General features: G+C 33.9%; 1 protein-coding gene across 6 annotated transcripts in view; it reads right to left on the reverse strand.

The window, feature by feature from the left end:
* The window catches only part of ATRNL1 (attractin like 1), a 774,559-nt gene that overhangs the window by 596,098 nt on the left and 154,773 nt on the right, over positions 1-23,688 (reverse strand). For 5 of the 6 annotated variants that reach the window (XM_078434861.2, XM_078434859.2, XM_078434864.2 and 2 more), the window contains 4 exons: positions 20,249-20,381; positions 15,912-16,093; positions 10,487-10,700; positions 7,781-7,969 (listed from right to left, as the gene is read on the reverse strand). In XM_078434861.2, the coding sequence (XP_078290987.2) occupies positions 7,781-7,969; positions 10,487-10,700; positions 15,912-16,093; positions 20,249-20,381 (718 nt within the window). The remainder of the gene's footprint in view (positions 1-7,780; positions 7,970-10,486; positions 10,701-15,911; positions 16,094-20,248; positions 20,382-23,688) is intronic. The other variant, XM_078434862.2, reaches the window with a different exon arrangement.

The following is a 23,688-nucleotide window of genomic DNA, read 5'->3' on the forward strand; positions in this document are numbered from 1 at the left end:
CACCAAAGGCACAATCCATGAAAAAAAATTGATAAACTAGACTTCATTAAAATTTAAACTCAAATTTAAAATTTCTGCTTTGCAAAGATATTGTCAAGAGAATGAAAGTACAAGCTATACACTGTAAGAAAATATTTAGAAAAGACACATCTAATAAAGGACTGTTATCTAAAATACACAAAGAACTCTTAAAACTCAATAATAAGAAAATAAACAACCCAAGTTGAAAATGGACAAAAGACCTAAACAGACACCTCACCAAAGATACAGAGGCAAGAATGAAAAAATGCTCCACATCATATGTCAAGAGAAATGCAAACTAAAACAACAATGAGATACCACTGCATACCTATTAGAATGGCCAAAATCCAAAACACTGACAATACCAAATGCTGGTAAATATGTAGAATGCAAAGGAACAGAAACATCCATTGCTGGTGGGAATGCAAAATACAACCCCTTTGAAAGTCAGTTCGATGGTTTCTTACAAAACTAAACATTTAACATTAAAGTTCAGCAATAACACTTTTCCGATATTTACCCAAATGAACTGAAAATTTATGTCCACATAAAAACCTGCACATGGATGTTTATTGCAGCTTTGTTCACAATTGTCACAACTTTCCAAAAGCAACCAAGATTTCTTTTAGTAGTGAGTAGACAAACTGTGGTACAACCAGACAATGAATACTAGTCAGTAAGCTACCAAGCCATGAAAAGACATGAAGGAAATTTAAATGCATATTACTAAGTGAAAGCAACTAATCTGAGAAGCTGTATGATACTGTATGATTCCATTCATACTGTATGATTCCAACCATATGACATTCTGGAAAAGGCAAAACTATGGGGACAGAAAAATATTAGTGATTTCCAGGTGTTAGAGTAGACAGAAGGATGACTAGGCAGAGCTCAGAGGATTTTTAGGCAGTGAAACTGCTGTATATGATACTATAATGATGGAATCATGCCATTATACAACTGTCAAACCCCACAGAATGTAGCACACCAAGAATGGAGCCTAATGTAAACTCTGGACTTTGAGCAACAGTGATGTGCCAATGTAGGCTCATCGCCTGTAGCAAATGTACCGCTCTGGTAGGGGATGTTGTCAGTGGGGGAATTAAGCACATGTGGGGGCAGAGGACATATGGGAACTCTCTATATCTTCCTCTCAAAATTTCTGTGAACCTAAAACTGATCTAAAAAATAAATTGTAATCAATTTTTAAAAGATTACTTTCCCTAACTTCCATAAAAAAAAAATGTTTAAATTGAACATGTATATAAACCTGCCAAATACTGAAAGAAATACAGATTTGTCAGATGTGTACTATATTCTCATGCTTCCTATTATTCCATTTTCACTGTATCAATTTAATTACATTTTATTTGAACATTTATATATTAAGAACTAAATCTTCTCTTATTGCTTTAAATAATCTCCTTGAAGTTCATTTTCACAAATAGAATAACAAATATTTTAAGATAAATATATCAATTATTAATAATTGCAGTTATTAACAAAGCTTTCTCAGAAAACATTAGGCAAAATGTGTCTGAAGACACATATTTCTTTCTTCAAATTGTGAATTTTGAGTAATAATATGACAACAGTATAACTGAAAAACACTAGGGAATATTATAAAACCCATATTTGTTTCTCATTAGCAAAGAACAGTTTCCTTCAAGTTCCATTTACTAGGAAACCTCAAATACCACTGAAACAAATTTCTGAAAGCAACATAAAATTTATACCATTTCTAATATAGTTTTATTTATAACTATAAGAATGCTTTTACTACTGTTAAATGTTTAGTGAAGGACTAGACAAATGTACTAAAAAACAATAATATAAATCCATTACATATAATACTAAAAAGATATAAAGTTAAATGTAAAAATATGACAAAAACATTGCCCATAAGCTGACATATTTGCAAAACAATAACACTCAGCTACTTTTAGCACTCAGATTTTGAGCAAGGATCTGTATTCCCAATCTCTATTTTATTTCCTGGCATTTCCTCATTGCTCATTAAACGTCTGCTGGTTAAAACCAGGGAAAAGAAAGACATAATAGAGAAGGAGTTTGTTTCTCACAAGGAGTAGATTACTACAACGTCCAAAAGATACAGGGTCTCCTTGAAGCAAAGTACAATGCCCTTCTTCCCACATGAATAAAGGGCATATAATTTACAGGGCTGTGGAACAAACATAACTGTTACTGGACATCAGCTGCACAAATGGGTTTCGGATGGCCAAAGAGAAGGCAAGGCTGACAACAGACCCAATGGTGAAAGACAAGACCCAAGGAAAAGAAAATTCCAGCAGGCTAGACTGCTCAAGAACAAGTACACAAAGTTGAAAATAAAATTCTCAACAAATCAAAATCAAGAAAACAAAGTCAAAAACAAAAGATATAAAAGCAGAACTTGACAACTGATCTAACACCCCTAGCGGACAACCCTACCAACAGCAGTTATTGTAATCAAGTTCATCAGTGGTGAAGGTGCAATTCATTACCTGTGTTTAAGTAGTTAATCATGTTTTATTTACCTTCTCAAAAAATGCAGTTACAGTTTTTATAGTGGAACTACAAGGTTCTCAAAAGCATTACTTTAAATAAATACAAATCCCCAAAGAAAAAATCAGGAAGAAGAATCTGAATCATAACAAACAACGAGACGGAAAAAACAAGTGAATTTAAGACATACTGAGATTTATCTAGAAATTCCAACAACTGTTTTAAGATTTCTAAAAAGAGTAAATAGGAAAAAAACAATCTAATGATTAAAAACCATTTTTAGCACATAAAGAAAGTACTCATCAGATTCAAAGAGCCAATGGGAATCTATTTTTAAAATCCAACTCAATTAATGGAAAACTGAATTGAAATGAGTTGTAAAATTTGGAATGCCAAGGATAAAGGGAAAAAATCTTAAAATCTTATATTTCTCAAAGAATTTCTTTAAAAAGAGGCTCCAAAAATTAATGAAAATCAAATTCACATGAGAATTCCCACTCACAACACCAAATGCTACAAGGTCTAAGGAAAGAATGACTTAGAACTACATATCCAGCCACTTTATCATTCACATGAACATAAAAAATACACTTTAGACATGAAAAAACTCAAAAACATTACTAGCCATAAATTTATTTGGAAAGAATTGCTGAAGACTGTTCTCCAAAAGGTAAATAAATGAGAAAGAAGATATGGAATACAAGAAAGATTTGTGAGCAAAGAAGACAACTTAGATTTTTTCCTTTTTTTTAATTTAAATTTTAGTTAACATACAATGCAGTATTGGTTTCAGGAGTAAAATTCAGAGATTCATCACTTTCGTACAACACCCAGTGCTCATCACCACAAGTGCACTCCTTGGTACCTCTCACCCATCTAATCCATCTCCCACTCACCTCCCTCCTTCAACCCATAGTTTGTTCTCTATAATTAAGGGCCCTCGTGGTTTGTTTCCCTCTCTTCTCTCCACCCCCTTCCCATATATTCATTTGTTTATTAAATTCCACATATGAATGAAATCATATGCTATTTGTCTTTCTCTGACTGACTTATTTCGCTTAGCATAATACATTCTAGCCCCAACTACATCATTGCAAATGGCAAGATTTCATTCTTCTTGATTACTAATATTCCTGTGTGTGTGTGTGTGTGTATATATATTATATATATACATATATAACATATATATACATTATGTGTATGTATGTATGTGTACATACACACACACACACACACACACACACACACACACACACACACACACAACTTCTTTATCCATTCATAGTCAGTGGACATTTGGGATCTCTCCATAACTTGGCTATTGTTGATAATGCTGCTGTAAACATTGGGTTGCATGTACCCGCTTTGAATCTGTATTTTTGTATCCTTTGGGTAAATACCTAAGAGTACAATTGCTGGACCATAGGGAAGTCCTATTCTTAGTTTTTTTGAGGAACCTCCATACTGTTCTCCAGAATAGATACACCAGTTTGCATTCCCAACTACAGTGCAGGAGAATTCTCCTTTCTCTGCATCCTTGCCAACACCTGTTGTTTTTTGTATTGCTAATTTTAGCCATTCTACCAGGTGTGAGGTGGTATCTGATTGTGGTTTTGATTTGTATTTCTCTAACGATGAGTGATGTTGAGCATCTTTTCATGTGTCTGTTGACCATCTGGATGTTGGCCATGTGTCTGTTGGCCATCTTCTTTGGAAAAGTGTCTCTTCATGTCTTCTGCCCATTTCTTAACTGAGTTATTTATTTTTTGGATGTTGAGCTTAAGAAGTTCTTTATAGATTTGGGGTACTAATCCTAAATTATCAGATATGTCATTTGCAAATATCTTCTACCATTCTGTAGGCTGCCTTTTAGTTTTATTGTTTCCTTTGCTGTGCAGAAGCTTCTTATCTTGATGAAGTCCCAATAGTTCATGTCTTTTGTTTCCCTTGCCTTCAGTGACATGTCTAAGTAAGAAGTTGCTCCAGCCATGGTCAAAGAGGTTTCTGCCTGTGTTCTCATCTAGGATTTTTATGGTTTCCTGTCTCACATTTAAGTCTTTCATCCATATTGAATTTATCTTTGTGAATGGTGTAAGAGAGTGGTCCAGTTTTTCCAACACAGTTTGTTGAAGAGAAGATCTTTTTTCCATTGGATATTCTTTCCTGCTTTGTTGAAGATTAGTTAACCATAACGTTGTGGGTCCATCTCTGGGTTGTCTATGCTGGTCCATTGATCTATGTGCCTTTTTTTAAAATTTTGTAATGTTTATTTTGTTTTTGAGAGAGAGAGAGGGACAGAGCATGAGCAGGGGAGGGGCAGAGACAGAGGGAGAGACAGAATCTGAAACAGGCTCCAGGCACTGAGCTGTCAGCACAGAGCCCGACACAGGGCTTGAACCCACAAAATGCAAGATCATGACCTGAGATGAAGTCAGATGCTTAACCGACTGAGCCACCCAGGAGCCCCTCTACGTGTCTATTTTTGTGCCAATACCACATTGTCTTGATGACTACAGCTTTGTAACACAGCTTGAAATCCAGATTCATGATCCCTCTAGTTTTCTTTTTTTTTTTCAGGACTACTTTGGCTATTTGGGGTCTTTTGTAGTGATATACATATTTTAAGACTGTTTAGCTCTGTGGAAAATGCCGTTGGTATTTTGATAGGGACTGGATTAAATGTGTAGATTGCTTTGGGTAGTACAGACATTTTAACAATGTCTGTTCTTCTAGTCCATGAGCATGGAATGCTTTTCGATTTCTTAGTACCCTCTCAATTTCTTCCATAAGTGTTCTATAGTTTTCAGAGTGTAGATCTTTTACCTCCTTAGTTAGGTTTATTCCTAGGTATCTTATTGTTTTTGGTACAATTACAAATGGAACTGATTCCTTGATTTCTTTTTCTGCTGCTTCATTATTAGTATATACAAATGCAACAGATTTTTGCATTTTGATTTTATATCCTGCGACTGCTGGATTCACGTATTAGTTTTAGCCATATTTGGGTGGAATCTTTTGGGTTTTCTACATATAGCATCATTTCCTCTGCAAATAGTGAAAGTTGGACTTCTTCTTGGCCAATTTGGATGTCTTTATTTCTTTTTGTTGTCTAATTTCCAAGGCTAAGACTTCCAGTACTATGTTAAATAGTAATGGTGAGAGTGGACATCCTTGTCTTGTTCCTGACCATAGGGAAAGGCTCTCAGTTTTTCCCCACTGAGAATATTATAATTCATATATGGCCTTTATGATGTTGAGGTATATTCTACCTCTCCCTACTTTGTTGAGGATTTTTATCAAAATTAGATGCTATACGTTATCAACGGTTTTTTCTGCATCTATTGAGAGGATCATATGGTTCTTATCCTTTCTTTTATTAATGTGATATGTCATGTTGATTTATTTGTGAATATTGAACCACCTGTGCAGCCTAAGAATGAATTTCACGTGATCATGGTGAATAATTCTTTTAAGGTACTATTGAATTTGATTTGCTAATAGCTTGTTGAGAATTTTTGCATCCATATTCATCAGGGATATTGGCCTTTAATTCTTTGTAGTGAGATCTTTGTCTGGTTTGGAATCAAGGTAATGCTGGCTTCGTAGAATGAGTTTGGAAGTCTTCCTTCTATTTCTATTTTTTGGAACAGTTTGAGAAGAATAGGTATTAACTCCCCTTTAAAATGTTTGCTAGACTTTCCCTCTGAAGCCATCTGGTCCATGACCCTTGTTTATTGGGAGATTTTTGATTACTGATGCAATTTCTTTGCTGGTTATGGGTCTGTTCCAGTTTTCTATTTTTCCTGTTTCAGTTTTAGTACTGTGTGTTTTTAGGAATTTATCCATTTCTTCCAAATTGCCCAGTTTGTTGGCATGTAATTTTTCGTAATATTTGCTTATAACTGTTTATATATCTGTGGTGTTGATTTTGATCTCTCCTCTTTCATTTGTGATTTTATCTATTTGGGTCCCTTCTCTTTTCTTTTTGAGAAGTCTGGCTAGGGGTTTATCAATTTGGTTAATTCTTTCAAAGAACCAGCTCTTGCATTCATTGATTTTTTTAAATAAAGGATTTCCAGATGAATATATACTTGAACTCCAACTTTTTTAAGGTGATTCTGCAACTAACTGTGCTTGTGGAATGGGGACTCATGGGCACCTGCAGAGCATATTATTCTCGAAAAAAATTATAAAGTCTGGATCAGTCACAGGAGGTACAGACCCCAATTAGTAGGGCATGAATGAATGGATTCAACATTGAAAAGCAGCTGGAAGCAATGGAAGTAAAAATAATCCTTCCTACCTTCTTATTACAAATCTGAACAGACTAATTAATTCATGTCCCTGTTGGAAAGGCATTTTTTGATGTGCTCCAGTTTCAGAGGTAGACTGTGGAAAGATAAACCATATTTTTTGCTAGCAAAGAGCTGAGACCAGTAGCTTCTACATCTTCCCAATCCAAAACAAAAACAAAAACACAAAAGTTGCATGTGACCTCAGATGCCTAGAAGGACACCAAGTGCTATCAGTAATGTTGTGCAATCCCCTTGGCAGCAGCATCCTGATGAAATTTGTCTTTGCAAGAAAGGCCGCTCATAACCACACAGTACCCATATCGTACATTCAGTCAAGTGCATCCTCCCCCTACAGTCCTTACAAAACATGAGACCAGCAAGGGGCAAGATCTTCTCCTGAAGTAAACCCACAACAAGTCCAGCACTGCCCTGCTGACATGACTCTCCATGTGATGCCAAGACTGCATCCTTCATTTATAGTAGATGTACTACCCCTGATATGCTTGATATTCTCGCCAAAAAATGCTTAACTTAAATCTAATCACGAGAAAAGAATTAGACAAATCCAAGTTGGGCCACTTACAAAACAACTGCTATAGATTCTTTAAAACTATCACAGTCGTGTAAGCCATGGGAACCGTACTAGATTAACGGACACTACAGAAGCACAACAAAGCAGTATGTGATCCTTGAAGTAGCAAGCACTTCCGAGAAGTGTTACGCTACCTGCAACACAGACTCAGAGTTAGGGAGACCACAAACAAGGCAAAATGTAAATATACAGGATAAAATAATTAGTAGATTTCAAAATGACAGTATAACTTAAGTGTGGGGTTTAGACCACCAAAAGGTTTGAAAACAGTTAACTGTAACACTTTTTTCGCATCTTTTGAAAACTTCTTCAAATGTTCAATTTATGATGCCTTTAAATGAAAAAGTCACTCTGGATAAATACTTACGAGAGCAGGTGGCAGTTTGCCACTCCAGACACTGTCCGTATGGGAAAGAAATGATATAAGCATTGGAGTCAACACATCGTCTCGTGCTACTGCACCACATACACTCCATGCCATTGCTTGTACAGTTGGAGCAGGACGTCCTTAGAGAACACGGCTTTTTGCATGGCCTTGCATTTTGATTTGGACTAACTGGAATAAACCAACAAATATAATTAGTTTATTTGTTAACTGTATTTTATTTTATTTTTTTTAATTTTTTTTTAACATTTATTCATTTTTTTGAGACAGAGAGAGACAGAGCATGAACGGGGGAAGGTCAGAGAGAGAGGGAGACACAGAATCCGAAACAGGCTCCAGGCTCTGAGCTGTCAGCACAGAGCCCGACGCGGGGCTCGAACTCACAGACCGCGAGATCATGACCTGAGCCGAAGTAGGACGTCCAACCGACTGAGCCACCCAGGCGCCCCTGTTAACTGTATTTTAACACAAGTAGATGGGTTTCATTTGTTTTGCTGTTTAGGGAATGTTTCAAGTAAGCCAAGTGTGGGATAAAAATTATTGCCAAAAATACATGATAAGGTGAATGAAAATAAAGATGAGACGTCATCTCATCTACTTAGTAAATTTATTATCAAATTTGAACACTGTAGTTCTTTGGGAAATTTCAATCCTTTATAAAGTACATAAAATTATATAATTTAAAACCTTATAAACAGAAATGTAGCCCATGACCTGGTTTTCTAGCTTTGGCTAAACACAACATCCACGATCATTACTTACTTTCTTGTTACAATTTTTCCCATAAACATTTCATATCTTATCAAAACAAATGCCCTGTCAGTGAACGTGTCTCTGATATAAACAAACAATTAAAATAAAACAATATACTATAAAATCTTTACATGAAATATAATATACCTATTACGATAAATATTTTTTTTAATATTACCAAGGATGTGAAGGAACTAGAAGCCTGCACATTGCTGGTGGGAATGTAAAATGATACAACTTTTATGACAAATGGTATGGCAATTCCTCAAAAAATTAAGCACAGAATTCCCATATGATATAGCAATTCCACCTCTGGCTATATGCCCAAAAGATGTGAAACTGGAACTGGAAAAGATATGTGAACACCCATGTCCACAGCATCAGTACTCAGAACAGCAAAAGTAAAAGTAACTCAAGTTTATGCTGACAGATGAATGAATAAACAAAATTTGTATGTTCATATAATGGATAATTATTCGCCCTAAAAATGGAATGAAATTCTAACATATGCTACAATACGGATGAACCTTGAAGACATTATGCTAAGGAACGTAAGCTAGCCATAAAAGTTCATACACTTTATGATTCCACTTATATGAGGTACCTAGATTAGTCAAACTCATAGAAACAGAAAATAGAAGGTGGCTGTCAGGGGCTGAGGGAGGGAGGTACAGACAGGTATTTTTTAATAGATACGGAGTTTGGGAAGATGAGAAAGTTCTGGAGATGCTTGGTGTTAACTGAGGCACTTACCAACACTGAACTCTACATTTAAAAATGGTAAAAATGGTAAATTTTATGTTATGTATATTTTACACAATAAAAACATTTAAAAAGAGAAAACAATATTCCTTCTCACTTAACAAAAATCCATTCCAAGACAAATACCATATGATTTCACTCAGATGTAGAATTTAAGAAACAAAACAAATAAGCAAAGGGAGAAAAAGAGAGAGAGAGAGAGAGAGATGCAAATCAAAAAAGTCTTTAATTATAGAGAAGAAATGGATGATTACCAGAGGAAATGGGGGTGGGGGATGGGTTCAATAGGTGATGGGGATTAAGGAGCGCACTTGTGATGAGCACAGGGTGATGTATGGAACTATTGAATCACTATATCGTACATTTGAAACTAATGTAACACTGCACGTTAACTAACTGGAATTAAAATAAGAAAAAAATAATGTACACTTCTAGCATTTTATACTGGCTAATAAACCAAATAAAAACTTATAACACAATAAGTACAGGTTTGGAGTTTGAATTCCATAGCCAATATAAAAAAAATTAAAGGTCTATCACCACAAAATGACATACAATGCAAAAAAAAAAAAAAAAACCCATATAACAGAAAAGTTCCTTTTTACTTGCCAAATGAAATAGATCTGTAAGATGAAAATAATTTGAAATAGTTGTTATTCTTAAAAACAAAACTTTCTTCCAAACACTATTATTATAATAGACATAAACAAAATTATAATAGATTCTTACTAGACTGCAAGAAAGTATAACCATAAATTCATAATCTCCCTATTTCAACCAAGAAATAAAAATTGTATAAAATAATAAAATTTTGTTATTTCCACCAGTGAATGCTGAGGTCACTAAGACTAAATGGGGAATGTGGATCAAGATAAAATTTACCAAAAAATCAGGAAATCAACATCATAAAAAGATGGTGAGGGGCACCTGCGTGGCTCAGTCGATTAAGTGTCCAACTGGGCTCACAGGTCATGATCTCACAGTTCATAAGTACGAGCCCCACTTTAGGCTCAGATCCTCTGCCTCCCTCTCTCTACTCCCCTTCTCAAAAATAAGTAAACATTAAAAAAAAAATTAAAGATGGTGAAAGTTACTTCAGGCTTCTAGGCTATCACACATGGAAGACGAGTTAGAAACATAATATTTTTAAAGAAATCTTAGTTTACCACTTACCAACAGGCTTTTCACAAACAAGGCCATCTGCCATAGATGTACAAGGATTAGCTTTTAGGCCTGCCACTGCAGCCTTTTCTAGATAGGCACAGAACCCAGAATCATTTGGTTCACCAGGAAGCCACTGTAGTGTTGTATTTGTAAAAGGAGACATGTCTTCCCATCCCCAGTAGGATATATTGATCTTGCGCAAGCCTACCCAAGGTGATACTTTCTGTAAACAACAACAAAAAGAACATGAAAAAACAAGTTGCATATAAAAATGCCACCATTTTCCTCAGCAAATGGTTCATCATCATTAAAAATTACATCTAAAAACATATAGAACTGCTTTTCTAATGACCAAGGGTAATTAACAATTCCAGCACATTTTGGAGAATGATATAGAAAGAACCCCATTTTTAAAACATAGATTTTGTGCTCAAGCTACATGACTGGGGTCAATTATTTAGCCCTTGTGAACCTCAGTTCCCTCTTCTACAAAATGAAAAAATACGTGTCTGATATAAATACCTACCTGATAAGGCAAGATCACTACAAAATTAACATACTGCTGCAGCTACTGCTGTTACTGCTACTGCTGCCATTACTGCTCCTACTGTTGCCAATTTAATCAGTCATGGAGGTAAGAATCTAAAGCGAAGTTGCCATTACATGCACAGTGAGAAAACAGGAAATAAAACTAACAAACTATATGTAGAGGTGAGTGGAAACTTCGTAACATGTTCACAAAAGAACTCAGAAGAATAACGCCTCTCTCCTGGCTTAGATTCTACTGGTACATCAGGACTTTCATGTAATTTTAGATGAAGTTATGGGTCAGTAGGAACCAACCAGGCACTGGGGTTCACTACAGCACACTTGGAGCTAGGGTCAACAGCAAAGTCATGTGCTCACTTCACTCTCCTTCCCCTTTGCAGAAGTTATCTCTCACCATGCTTCACTGCCCTGCATGGGCTTGGGGGTGGGATGATGAAGGTAATGTGAAACTGTCCTTTCTGATTTCTGTGCTTCTCCCAGGTGCTAGAATCTCTTACCGAGATTCCCTAGTTCTTGTAAAGGTATTTTTGTATATGAATGGTTCAAACCAATGTTCTATGGGGGGACAAGTGCTAGGAATTTCCATTCTGTCATCTTGCTGACATTATTCCTAAACACTTATACCTTAATATACATAATATATTTATTTTCTAAGTTACTAAGTTAATAATATTATATTACAGTGTGAGGTGACTTCAAAACTCCACATCATCCTTTTTACACTGTGGACTGTCAGGGTAGATAAAAATATGTATCTGCATTTGAGTGTTTAACAATATACAAATAAGATGTAGATATATAGATATAGATAGATATAAATATATAGATATCTCCCGTGTTTACTCTAAATATGCTGTATAAATGGTCCTAGAGAACTTATAAAGATAGCTACAGACCTAGAAATTTTCAAAGTGTATAAACATAATAAATTTCACATAGTAAATACTCAACAAATTATTTCTCAGATACAATTAAAATATCCTATGCATATTCATTATGACAGTCGATCTCATACCACCTAGTAGAGTACTCCACACATAGTAGGTAGCCAATAAATGTTGTTAACCAAAGTTCATCAGAACAGGTATGGTTATTTTCCACCATCCAATTGCTGAGACAGAGATAGTATTTAATAAATGTTTCTAATTATAAAAATACACATGCTACTTTGTCTTGCGATCACCATAGATTTCACACATTATTCTGAAAGATATTTTGATAACAAAAAAGCTACGACATTTTTACAGTTCTTGATAATAACAGCAGGAGTCAATCCAGCACAGATATTTCAGATTAATGATTGTGCTTCACGTTACAGCGACTCTGTCTACATTTCCAACTATCTGTAGGAAAGACAAGTCATTTAAAGCAAAATATTACTCCGTAACTCATCATGGTAAGAATCTGAGAGGAGGAGGAAAGAAACAGAAAAATGAAGCCGTTGATAAAACATTGAAAGTAACTATTACCCAGTAAATGAACTGGACAGGCAGTTGAAAATAGAAGACAAATTATAACATTATGAAAATTTACTAAAGGACATTATAAATCACTGCAACATTTCATTAGCCATTTCCGATAAGCAAATGATTATTTGACCGAGAATATTTCTTTAAATTGCCTTTATTTGTCTGTCTTTATTTGCCAAGGGAGGGTTATCTAAGTGTATACAAGTGGAATGACTCAGGATATAACTCATTTTACATAAAAGTATGCTTAATGGAATGTCAACTCGCAGAAGCTTCTACCTTTGCAATGCTGCTAAAGCTCAGCTTTCTAATGAAACAAAACCTTCTTCTATTCTAGAGCACACTAGTCCACAAACTCTCAAATCTATGTTCACCACACAGCCAAAATAACTGTTAGTACAATCTTTATGATTTATAGCAACAAGCAAGAAAATTGAGGAACACAAGAAACCTTGAAATGAGCAACTTCTGAACTTGCACATTTCAAGACTGTAGTGTAAAAACTAAAAATACTACATTTTAAACAAGGAAAAAAAGCAACAGAGCTCTAATGAGGAATACTAGGACTTCCTAAAACTCAAAGACTGTGGATCTACCACTAATAAGCTCTTTATAAGCGACACAATACAGAACTAATTTCCAAACGTTATTTGTAATTGTCCCCCAATGTTGTGATTAAAGAAATAAAGCCCCTGGTATCACAAGAATATAACAGATCTTAATTTATGTTATATGCTCCATACAATTTTAAAAAAATTTACACATATACCTTTTCACATTTTTCTAAAATATTTTTTTTTAACTAATTGGTGTCTCTCTTACACGAAACCACATACATCTTACCTTCAGAACATTAGGCTGGTAGCTCTTAAACCAAAGAAAAGAAAAAAAAAAAAAAACATAGGTGTTTCTCTTGCCTCCTTAGAAATATCTTCATGTGCTGGCCAACTCAACACCCTCCAGAAGTTAGCTAGGGCATTACTCTAGGAAACTCCTTAAGACCACATCACTAATTAGACAGACACTCTCTTTCTTCATATATCCCATGTGCAACTATCATTATAATTATCACAATACAGTATAATTGTGTTTGTCTTCCTCACCAGTAAAATCTTTGAGAACAGTGATGGTCTTTTAATTTCTATTCTCAGCAAGCCATAGATTGCCAAGTACATTGAAGGTGCTCAATAAACATGTACTAAATGAATGAATACTGGCCCATTCTTCACAGAAAAACAGCTACAATTCACACAAAAATGATTTCACATATCAATCTGCATACAAATTTGGTAAGTTTTTTCTTTATTCTATTAATATCAAGCATATGATAAATGACAGCTAACAAATATACTGTGATATCCATTTCAAAATTTTGAATATTTATAAAAACCAGTGACATAATTTAACCATTTTATTAAAGCGTGGAGCAGGGCTTTGGCTCAACAATTAGAAACTCACATTAATAAGTTAAATCATCTGGTATTGATACTCATAAGAAGTATACATTCTGATATCACCAAAAATGTAGGCAGTAACAGTAAAGTGATGTCCATAAAAAAATTTCAAAAGTGAGTGTCCTTAAGTCCCCTTAATTTTTTGTAACATTTATGAAAACTGTTCTTATATCATGCTTTAAACACCAGATATATATTCCTCTGTTATGAGTAAAAATAAAATCAGTTACCCGTTCTTCACCATAAATCAGGAATGATCTGAAGAGATTAAAGGTCCTAATACAACTATACAGGGCGGTGGGGCCAGCGTGGCAAGGAGAATTTGTCATTCACCATGGAAAAATTAAAATACTCTGGGGCATATCCTTTTCCACAATTAATATAAGTATTAACTATTCATCAAATAAATTCATTTAGATACCTACGAATTCTAAATAATGATTTCTAGAAATAGTAGTAACAGCAGCAGTCCAAACAGTGATACCAAAATAACAACCCTTAAAATGCAAACAATAATGATAATTAAACACTCAATAAAATTTATACTCTTTATATGCATTATCTCACTTTTTTTTTCACAATAAACATGCAAAGTAGCTATGATTATTACCCCTGTTACAGGGTTGGAGAGATTAACTTGCTACTAAGTTTTAAAGATAAGCAGTATGTCCAATTCCATGCTCTACATCACTTTGATAATACTGTCCTCAATGCTTCTTTAAAATCAGCTATACCAAGAAAACATTATGTATTTCTATGGCAAGTAATTGGTAACATTTGCTCTAAAATAGTTTCAAGCCAAAATTGTCTCCTCTGTCCTATATGGAGTGGAGTTCTGGAGTATCAATAGAGTATTTGTCCAAATAAAAGCCATAATTGAAGGTCAAAATAAAGTTGTTGAAATCTGGTGTAATACAGTTTCACACATTCGTAACAGATGTATTAGAGACATACATCCATTATTTGTATAGAAATTATGCCACTTTGTGCATTATTTACCATAGGGTGTGTATGTATATGTGTGTATATATTTATCTTCAACAGTAGGCCAAAACTAATACAAGTTTCAGATTTAAGGTATATATTATTGTTTAGTCTTACCACTTACTTGATCTCTTTTGAGTTCTAATTTTATTTTTGAAACAAAATGCAGAAAGCTTCTATGATGCTATGACAGTTTATACTAGCATATTTCAATTAAGCACATGAACTAAATAAAGTTTCTCATAACTAGATTTAGTAAATTATTTCCAAATCTCCTTACATAATCTACTCTTAAGAGTTGACTATATTTTAATATCCCAAGAGTAAAAAATAAATACTGTGAATTCCTATTAGAAATGTCTTATAAAATAATATCTTGATACAATTTTCAAAGAAATACTCAATTTTTTACAGAAATATCTTCCATAAAACTCCCTGAAATATTGAAACTGTTTCTAGGTGTTGTATGTTCCAATATCTTCCACATACTTTACAAACTGGTTTTTGTCCTGCTAACCTTTATTACATTATTTCAAGCAAATCTACACCTACAAAATCACATAATTCAAAAACCCAACTCACAACACACATACACATTCACCGAAAAATACATATAACCAATGTGTTGGGTCTAGTGTTTTAATTATAAGGGACATCTCAAATTATGAAGTAATTACGCTTCAGAACAAATTCTTAAATTTTATGCACATGTATTTTAAGTGTATTTATTCATATGAAATGACTTCTTGGTAAGAAATGCAGTGGTTTACTGTGTAAAACCAAGATGTGTAATCTAGAAAACTTTATTCCCAAATACATATACAGAATAAGTCCACTGCTAATTGATTTTTGCAGTCAGTTTCACTTTTACCTCCAAAATTTAGTAAAAATAATTTATTTAGAAGCAAAAAGAATGAACCATTGCTAGTAAGTATAGGACTTTCTGCATATTTCCATAATATAAACAAGAGTTATTACCTGTTGTGTATACTTCTGTATTTCATCCAGAACAAATTCTACTTCTTTTGAGGTTGTTAATGAAGCAAGATTTCCACTAAGATTATAGCAATAAAGTTTTGCATTGTCATAGCTTTCTCTACTGGAATTGATTCTAAGACAAGCATCACCAATATGATTCCATCCTTCTCCACAAAGATGAGCTAGTCAAAAAAAATTATATCTTATTTTTAGATTATCAAAAAGCATTTATATTTTTCAGTTATTTTAGAATTCTAAATACAATTTCTATATTTGCTTAAACAACTTTTAATGATAAAAATTTTAAATATATCAATATAATTTAAAAAACAAAACTTATCTAATAGTTTGGTGGAAAAGAAGAACAGAAGATCCTAATTTTTTTCTTTAATTCTTAAGCACAATATAAGCTATAGCTCTATAATATCTGTTAAAATGTGTTGACTGTTTGCAGGGTTTTTTAGTGTACTGGCATACGGTATGTTAACTAGTAAAATCACTACTGTATTTACATCCCCGGGTCCAGCTTACGTTACACAAGATCACTTTAAAGAAAAATAACCAGCATATAACAAGCAAATTCAAAGTTACTCCTCTTTTCCAAATCTAATTTCCACAGTTCAGGTATACTATTTTAATGTAAGTTGGGTTCTTTGATTCTTTAATTATAAGTGTGGAGAGAGAAGTATCATTTATGTTTAATAAAGAAGCTATTATCTTTGCTTTTTATTTATTTATTTTTAATGTTTATTTATTTTTGAGAGAGAGAGACAGAATGTGAGCGAGCAAGGGGCAGAGAAAGAGGGAGACACAGAATCCGAAGCAGGCTCCATGCTCTGAGCTGTCAGCACAGATCCCAACACGGGGCTCGAACTCAAACCGCGAGATTGTGACCCGAGCTGAAGTCAGATGCTTAACTGACTGAGCCACCCAGGCGTCCCATAATCTTTGCTTTTCGATGTTTATTTTTAAACAGGTATGCAGGTCTTTCTAACATTTAAACACACTATTCAATAATAGTGGTTGATCCTTATAATACAAGTTGAACTTAAAAGAGTGCCTATTGTCTAAACCATATTTATAAACACATTATAAAGTTATGCTCTAGCATAACTAATTAAGACTGAAGTGCTTCATTAAAACACTGATCTATAAAATTTGACTACATTTTAGTTTCCATACCATATTACATTTATCAGTGCCTTCCGCCCTTTCAGCTTTAGATGGATTAGTACAAATTTTATGGAATTGTTCTAAAGCTGCAATTCTCAAACATTTGGTCTCAAGACCCCCCCTTTTTTTTCTTAAAAATTATTGAGGACCTCACAGATCTTTTCTGTAGGGATTTTTTATCTATTGGCTTTGATCATATTAAAAATTAAAACTGACCATTTAAAAATATATGTATCTATTCACCTAAAATTGGAATTTAAAAATGCATTACAAACATAGTCTTCCATCTCTTGGGGTGTTTTTGCCTTTATGCTATACACAGGCCCAAAGGACATGTATCATCAAATTCTCTCCCTGAGGGACAGCAGCCGACAGTTTAGGACAATGGCATGAAAAAAATTAAGATGGCCCGATGAATGAATAGAGGGATGGATAGACAGAGCAGGGATAAAGCAGAGCAAAATGTTCATTGTAGAATCTAGGGTAAGGGTAATGGGTTGGTGTCCTCTCTACCATTCTTTCCAGTTTTCTATATGTTTGAAGATTTTCATAATAAAATATTGGGAGATAATCATTTCAACTTAAAATAAATAGTGTATTTTATTTTACAAGAATTAGAGTATCCGAAACAAACAAAAATTAAAAATAGTGTAGCTGCTGTATATTTTTGCAAATCTCTTTAATGTTGGTTTAATACAAGACAATTGTATTCTCATATCTACTTCTCCAATCTATTAGAATCATGCCTTTAGAAAACTCCAGAGTAAACCCATGACAGAATGAGAATTTAAAAAGCAAATAATATTTTAGTATTACTAGTTTTGACCTCATGGACCCTCTCAAAGAGTCCATAAACAGGAGCCTCCTGTTCTTTAATAACTGCTGTCTTACTGAATTGGGTACCATGAACAGTACCTAGAACACAGTAATCTCTCAATAAATTATAATTGTCATTTAATAAGATTGTTTATAATACTTTTATTTTCTTTTTCAGGCTACACCTATAGCACTTGTCTTCTGGAATCCAAAGTACCTAATTACTTCAAGGAAGCAGTGCAAAAGCTTTGTTCAGTTATGGCTTTTTTTTTTTTACCTTACTGAATCAAGGAAGGATTTAAATTTCTTTTGCATGTCTCCTTTTGTGACAAATACCTAGGTGAAAAATCATACAAATGGACACAAATATATGTGTCTTTGAGACTAAACTGAAGTATATGGCTGACCCAAATGTTTTTATGATTTAGGCTTTTATAGTATTGAGCATCAACTCAGCTTCAGAGTTAAATGAGAAGCAGTAAATTTTTAAAATGCGTTTAGTGAGATAAATGCAAATTTCCGAGTTTATATGAGATCAATGAAAAAATGCAATTCACAAATGTTCCTAGAAAAGTGCAACAGGGGGCGCCTGGGCTGCTCAGTCAAATGTCCGACTTTGGCTCAGGTCATGATCTCACAGTCGAGTTCAAGCCCCATGTCAGGCTCTGTGCTGACAGCTCAGAGCCTGGAGCCTGCTGCAAATTCTGTGTACTCTCTCGCTCTGCCCTTCCCCCACTCATCCCTGTCACTGTCTCTCAAGAATAAATAAACGTTTAAAAAAAATTTTTTTTAAAGTGCAACAGTATAGACAGCGTCCTCTATTTACAGCATTCACTTCCTTGAGACCAGCATAGGGAAAAACAAACTATACCTAGTTGGTTGCTTAGTAAATATGAACGTAGAACACAGGAAGTTAGTTTATAATGCATTTTATATTGTATTTGTTGTATGGTATTTATTATTCTCCACAGAAATAGCCTGGCCAAGTGGAGCCCTTATACCAAATCAAAATTCTTTCCTGGGCAATGTGTAGATAACCACTTATTTTTCCAAACTTCCACTGGCAATCAAATTCTCTTCTTCTTAAAGCAATATTCCTTTAAACATATACATTTATCTGTGTTGTCAGCACAGAGACCAAGATGGGGCTTGAACTCACGAACCGTGATTATGACCTGACCAAAATCAAGAGTCGGACACTTAACTGACTAAGTCACCCAGTTGCCCCTTGTGTCCAAGATTTTTAAAACAACATTGTAAGTATTATTACTGATCTACATGTTGATTTTAGCATTTAACACTCAGATATCAATGTTACTTTCAAGTTTAATATCACCTCACTATTGCTTCTCAAAACCTAGCAGTTCATTAATATTCTCTAATTTTTTCAAAGTGAACACACACATGCGTGTATCCCGTTTAAAAACTTTAAACGTCAGTATATAAACAAAACCTAAAATTTACATAAACATTCTAGAATCTTAATGGTACTTTTGAAGGCAATCTATTTTTTTTATTTTATTACATGAACTTCCAAGCATGACATAAATCCTATGATGGAATTTTCAAGGACGTTTTAGAATTACGTAAGTTAGAAATTTTTCTCTGAAAAATATAACAAAACAATCAAAAACCATGGAATATAGAAAAGCAAAACACTGAACTGAAATAAAACACCCAGTTAATAGTTACACCTGCCATTTACAAACCATGCAACTTTGAACAAGTCCCTAAACAATGTATGTCTCACTTACCTGTATAACAAGAAGATGGAACTGGTTTAAGTATCTATATTACTTTTTGATTTTCTAATTTTATCTTTTATATTTAAAAGGAAGAGTACTCAGGGTTTACTAAGAAGAATGATACGTGTAAAAAATAAATTAAAATTGCTTTTTTTAATGGACTTTGCTCTGGTTTACATAACTTAGATTCTCATTAAATCATATAAAACTTATTATAAATGTTATAATTGATAATAAAAAGTAGTAAAAATAGTTCCCAGAATTTCAAAGATAAGAAGCAAAGCAAATAGATCAAATGTTAACATTTATTAAAATCTGGATATTAGCCTGAGTGCTTATTATTTTCTATATTTTTAGGACAGAATTTTTTTAAATTAAAAAAGGATTCTGATCAAGTCAATAGTATTATTATAATAAATAGAGAAATTATGAACATCTTAGAAGAACTGGAAGGAAACATACAAATTATTTTTATGGAAACAATGCTATTATTACTCCAATATTATCATTTATTTGAAACTGGAAAGTCTTAGTAAATGCTCTTTACTATAATGGTATTCATCTGTAGGCTATAAAATTCATTTACCGGACTGAAATCTTTACCTGGTAAAGCCTGGCATTCTTGCTGTCGCTGATCCCACTGGCAATTCAAGTTTAGCGAACAGCTTTTACAGCTGGTAAGTTTGTTACAAATCTGCTCATTTCTCACATGACATTTGGTATAGTTTTTCACGGACTAGAAAGTTAAGAGATAAAGCATGTTATTTTTTACCTCTGTATAGCAATGATTTTTAAATATCAATGTATATATAATTCACCACGTGAATTTTAAAGTTCCGATTTCTGGGGTGCCTGGGTGGCTCAGTCGGTTAAGCGTCCGACTTCGGCTGGGGTCATGATCTCACAGTTTGTGGGTTCAAGCCCCGCGTCGGGCTCTGTGCTGACAGCTCAGAGCCTGGAGCCTGCTTTGGATTCTGTCTCCCTCACTCTCTGCCCCTCCCCCGCTCATGCTCTGTCTCTGTCTCTGTCTCTCTCTCTCTCAAAAATAAACATTAAAAAAATAAAAATTTTAAGTTCAGATTTCTAACCCCAAATCCAACTCTACTGAATCAGAATCTCTCTTACTCATTTCTTTAAACTATAACTGCTGGAACTAGAATATATGCTTATTGGAAATAATTTACAATTTCCACAATCTGAAACAGAAACCACCAAATGAAAACCTACTCTATTAAATCTGATAACAAGCTTCCAATTCAATAAATAAGGTCAATGCAGAGTCATTTTTCTTAATGAGCACATGGAACAAAATTCTAGTTGTAATGAAACTATCATGCAATAAGTAGAAATGATAAGTAGTAAAAATTGAAGAGATGATAAACATAAAGTATTTTCTCAATAACTCAAACTAATGTTACTCTCACAGACACTAAATAATAATTTTGGTCAACTGACATTTCTCCTGTATCTGTCATGTTTCTTTTAAGGTGACTGCAAAGAAGCTGAAGTTACACTTTGATCAATCCTACTATACAGCGTAATCATATGTCAACTAAATCCCAGTATGAAGAGATTAAAGATTAAAGGTCAAAAAAGAAAAAAATGGGCAACATAGGAACTCTGCAGGTAGTTCCCTACACACACCAAGATTCAGATACTTCACATGATAGTATTAATATGATAAAAATTTTTGGCTCAATTCTTTCCATGACTCTTGAGAAAAACCACAAAGGACTTTAATGCTGCATCTGTGCTCCACTTCAATCTTCATACACACACACACACACACACACACGCACACACACACACACATAAATACTCACCTCAAGCTTTCTAATGTAACAGAGCTAAATATTTCTTTTCAGTCAATAAAGTTAACAGTTAAAATTTACTTATAACTATCCCACATATAAAAATGGTTAAAGCAGGGTGCCTGGGTGGCGTAGTCTGTTAAGGGTCAGCCTCTTTTGCTTTCGGCTCAGGTCATGATCTCATAGGTTCATGAGATCCAGCCCTGTACTAGGCTCTGTACTGACAGCACAGAGCCTGCTTGGGATTCTCTCTCCCTCTCTCTCTGCCTCTCCGCAGCTCATTCTCTCTCTCTCTCTCTCTCTCTCTCTCTCTCTCTCTCTCTCTCTCTGTCTCTCTCTCTCTCTGTCTCTCAAACAAATAAACTTTAAAAATGGTTGAAGCAACTTTTATCATCTTAGACAATTTAAATGTCACCCACCAAACATTTATTTATAAACTAGAGTCATTTCCCATGCAAAATACATTGCAGTCACCTCCATTCCAGAGGTGTTAATTTCTGTAGAGCAAATTACATATACTATAAGGTAACAGATAAAAAGTAACTAAACAGTAATTAATGTTCAGCTTTATTCATCCTAAGAAAATCAGAGAAGATATTTTTTATGTTTTTAATATTTTTATTTATTTTTGAGAGAGTCTGAGTGGAGGAGGGGCAGAGAGAGAGGGAGACAGAGGATCTGAAGCGGGATCCGGCACCCAGGGCAGCAAGGCCAATGTGGGGCTCTAACTCACGAACCAGGAGATCATGACCCAAAGCGAAGTCCAATACTCAACTGACTGAGCCACCCAGGTGCCCATATTTTTTTAAAATCTCACATTATTTAACCACCACATTTTCATTCAGAACATATATACGTTTTATTGTTACTTTTTCTAATTCGTAGCTTTGTTTTCATATGGAATATAAATCTTAGCACTATTCTATATGATAATTAGAGTATAGTCCGAAACATTTTTCAGCTAATTGAAAAGAAAAACAATTACTTGAATCATCTGGTAAATAGAATAACCTATAAAAATGACAGAATGACGGAACAACTGAATAAAAGGAAGAATAACTATTTCATGCCAGTCTTCAGACTAACAATGGCATCGTTAGAGTCACCTTCCAAATAACTGCTCTTCATTACAAACAGTATATTCATCTGCTGACACTGAACCAATATAATAGATGAAATCACACACGGGGCCAATTTAATCAATGATGAAAGAAAGCTGACTGTTATTCTGAAACATGGCTGGTATTTTTTGGCCTAACGAACCAGATAAACAATCAGGATATTTGAGCTGTTAGTGCACAAAGTATGCAAGATGAAGTAAATACGACTAAATAATGAAATAGGGTATCAACGGACATCATTACACTAAAATCTCACAGACCTTTCTGTAACCATTAGCATTTGGTTTAGCTTAATCACCAGACCTCTTTATAAAACCGTCTAAAAGACGTTACATCAAAGTCTAAATTACAAGTGAGTGCCATCTGCTCACTTATACTATTACATCCAGTGCTTTCCTTATTAACATAGCATTATATAAAATAAAATATAAACTAAAAGGTCACTCTATGAAAAGACTACTTGATAGCAATTTGCATAACACAATTTTTGAGATCGTGTATTTTCATTTAGCGTAAATGTCTAAACACAATGTCGAAACCCAGGGCTGTCCAACAAAGCTTGAAACACAATATGCTTGCAATTTTTATTTAATAACATTCTCCATTTTAGTCCCTTATTCCCATACTTTATTTTACTTAACTCCTATATCCACATTACTCACTAAAATAACCCCCATTAGATGAATATTAATACAAATATAAAAAATAATTCAAATTTTCAAAGCAGAGTCATACCATACTAACATTAAAACTCAAATAAAATTGAAGTATATCTGTTATCAAACCAACTTATATTCCTGGTAAGTATATACCAACACAATATGTATGAAAAAAAGGTTTCAGTCAGGTAAGTCAATAACTGAAAAGTTTCCTCCATTTTAATTTTTGAATGTTATTTTAGAATAGAATCATAAAGCAAATATTTTGAAATATGACTATATACTGAGGAAAATTTTTTGATGATACAATAAAAATTTCTCACTTAGTTTTCAAACTCCCTTTTCTTTACCTTTTACGTCTGCATGCTATCTTAAAAAACAGGTCAATACTTTTGGTGATTAATAAAAATTCAGAAAAAGAAGTATGTTATATTTAGTTGAAAATTTGTAAG

Source organism: Panthera onca, chromosome D2 (genome assembly GCF_046562875.1).
Source record: "Panthera onca isolate mPanOnc1 chromosome D2, mPanOnc1 haplotype 2, whole genome shotgun sequence".
Classification (NCBI taxonomy): Eukaryota; Metazoa; Chordata; class Mammalia; order Carnivora; family Felidae; genus Panthera; species Panthera onca.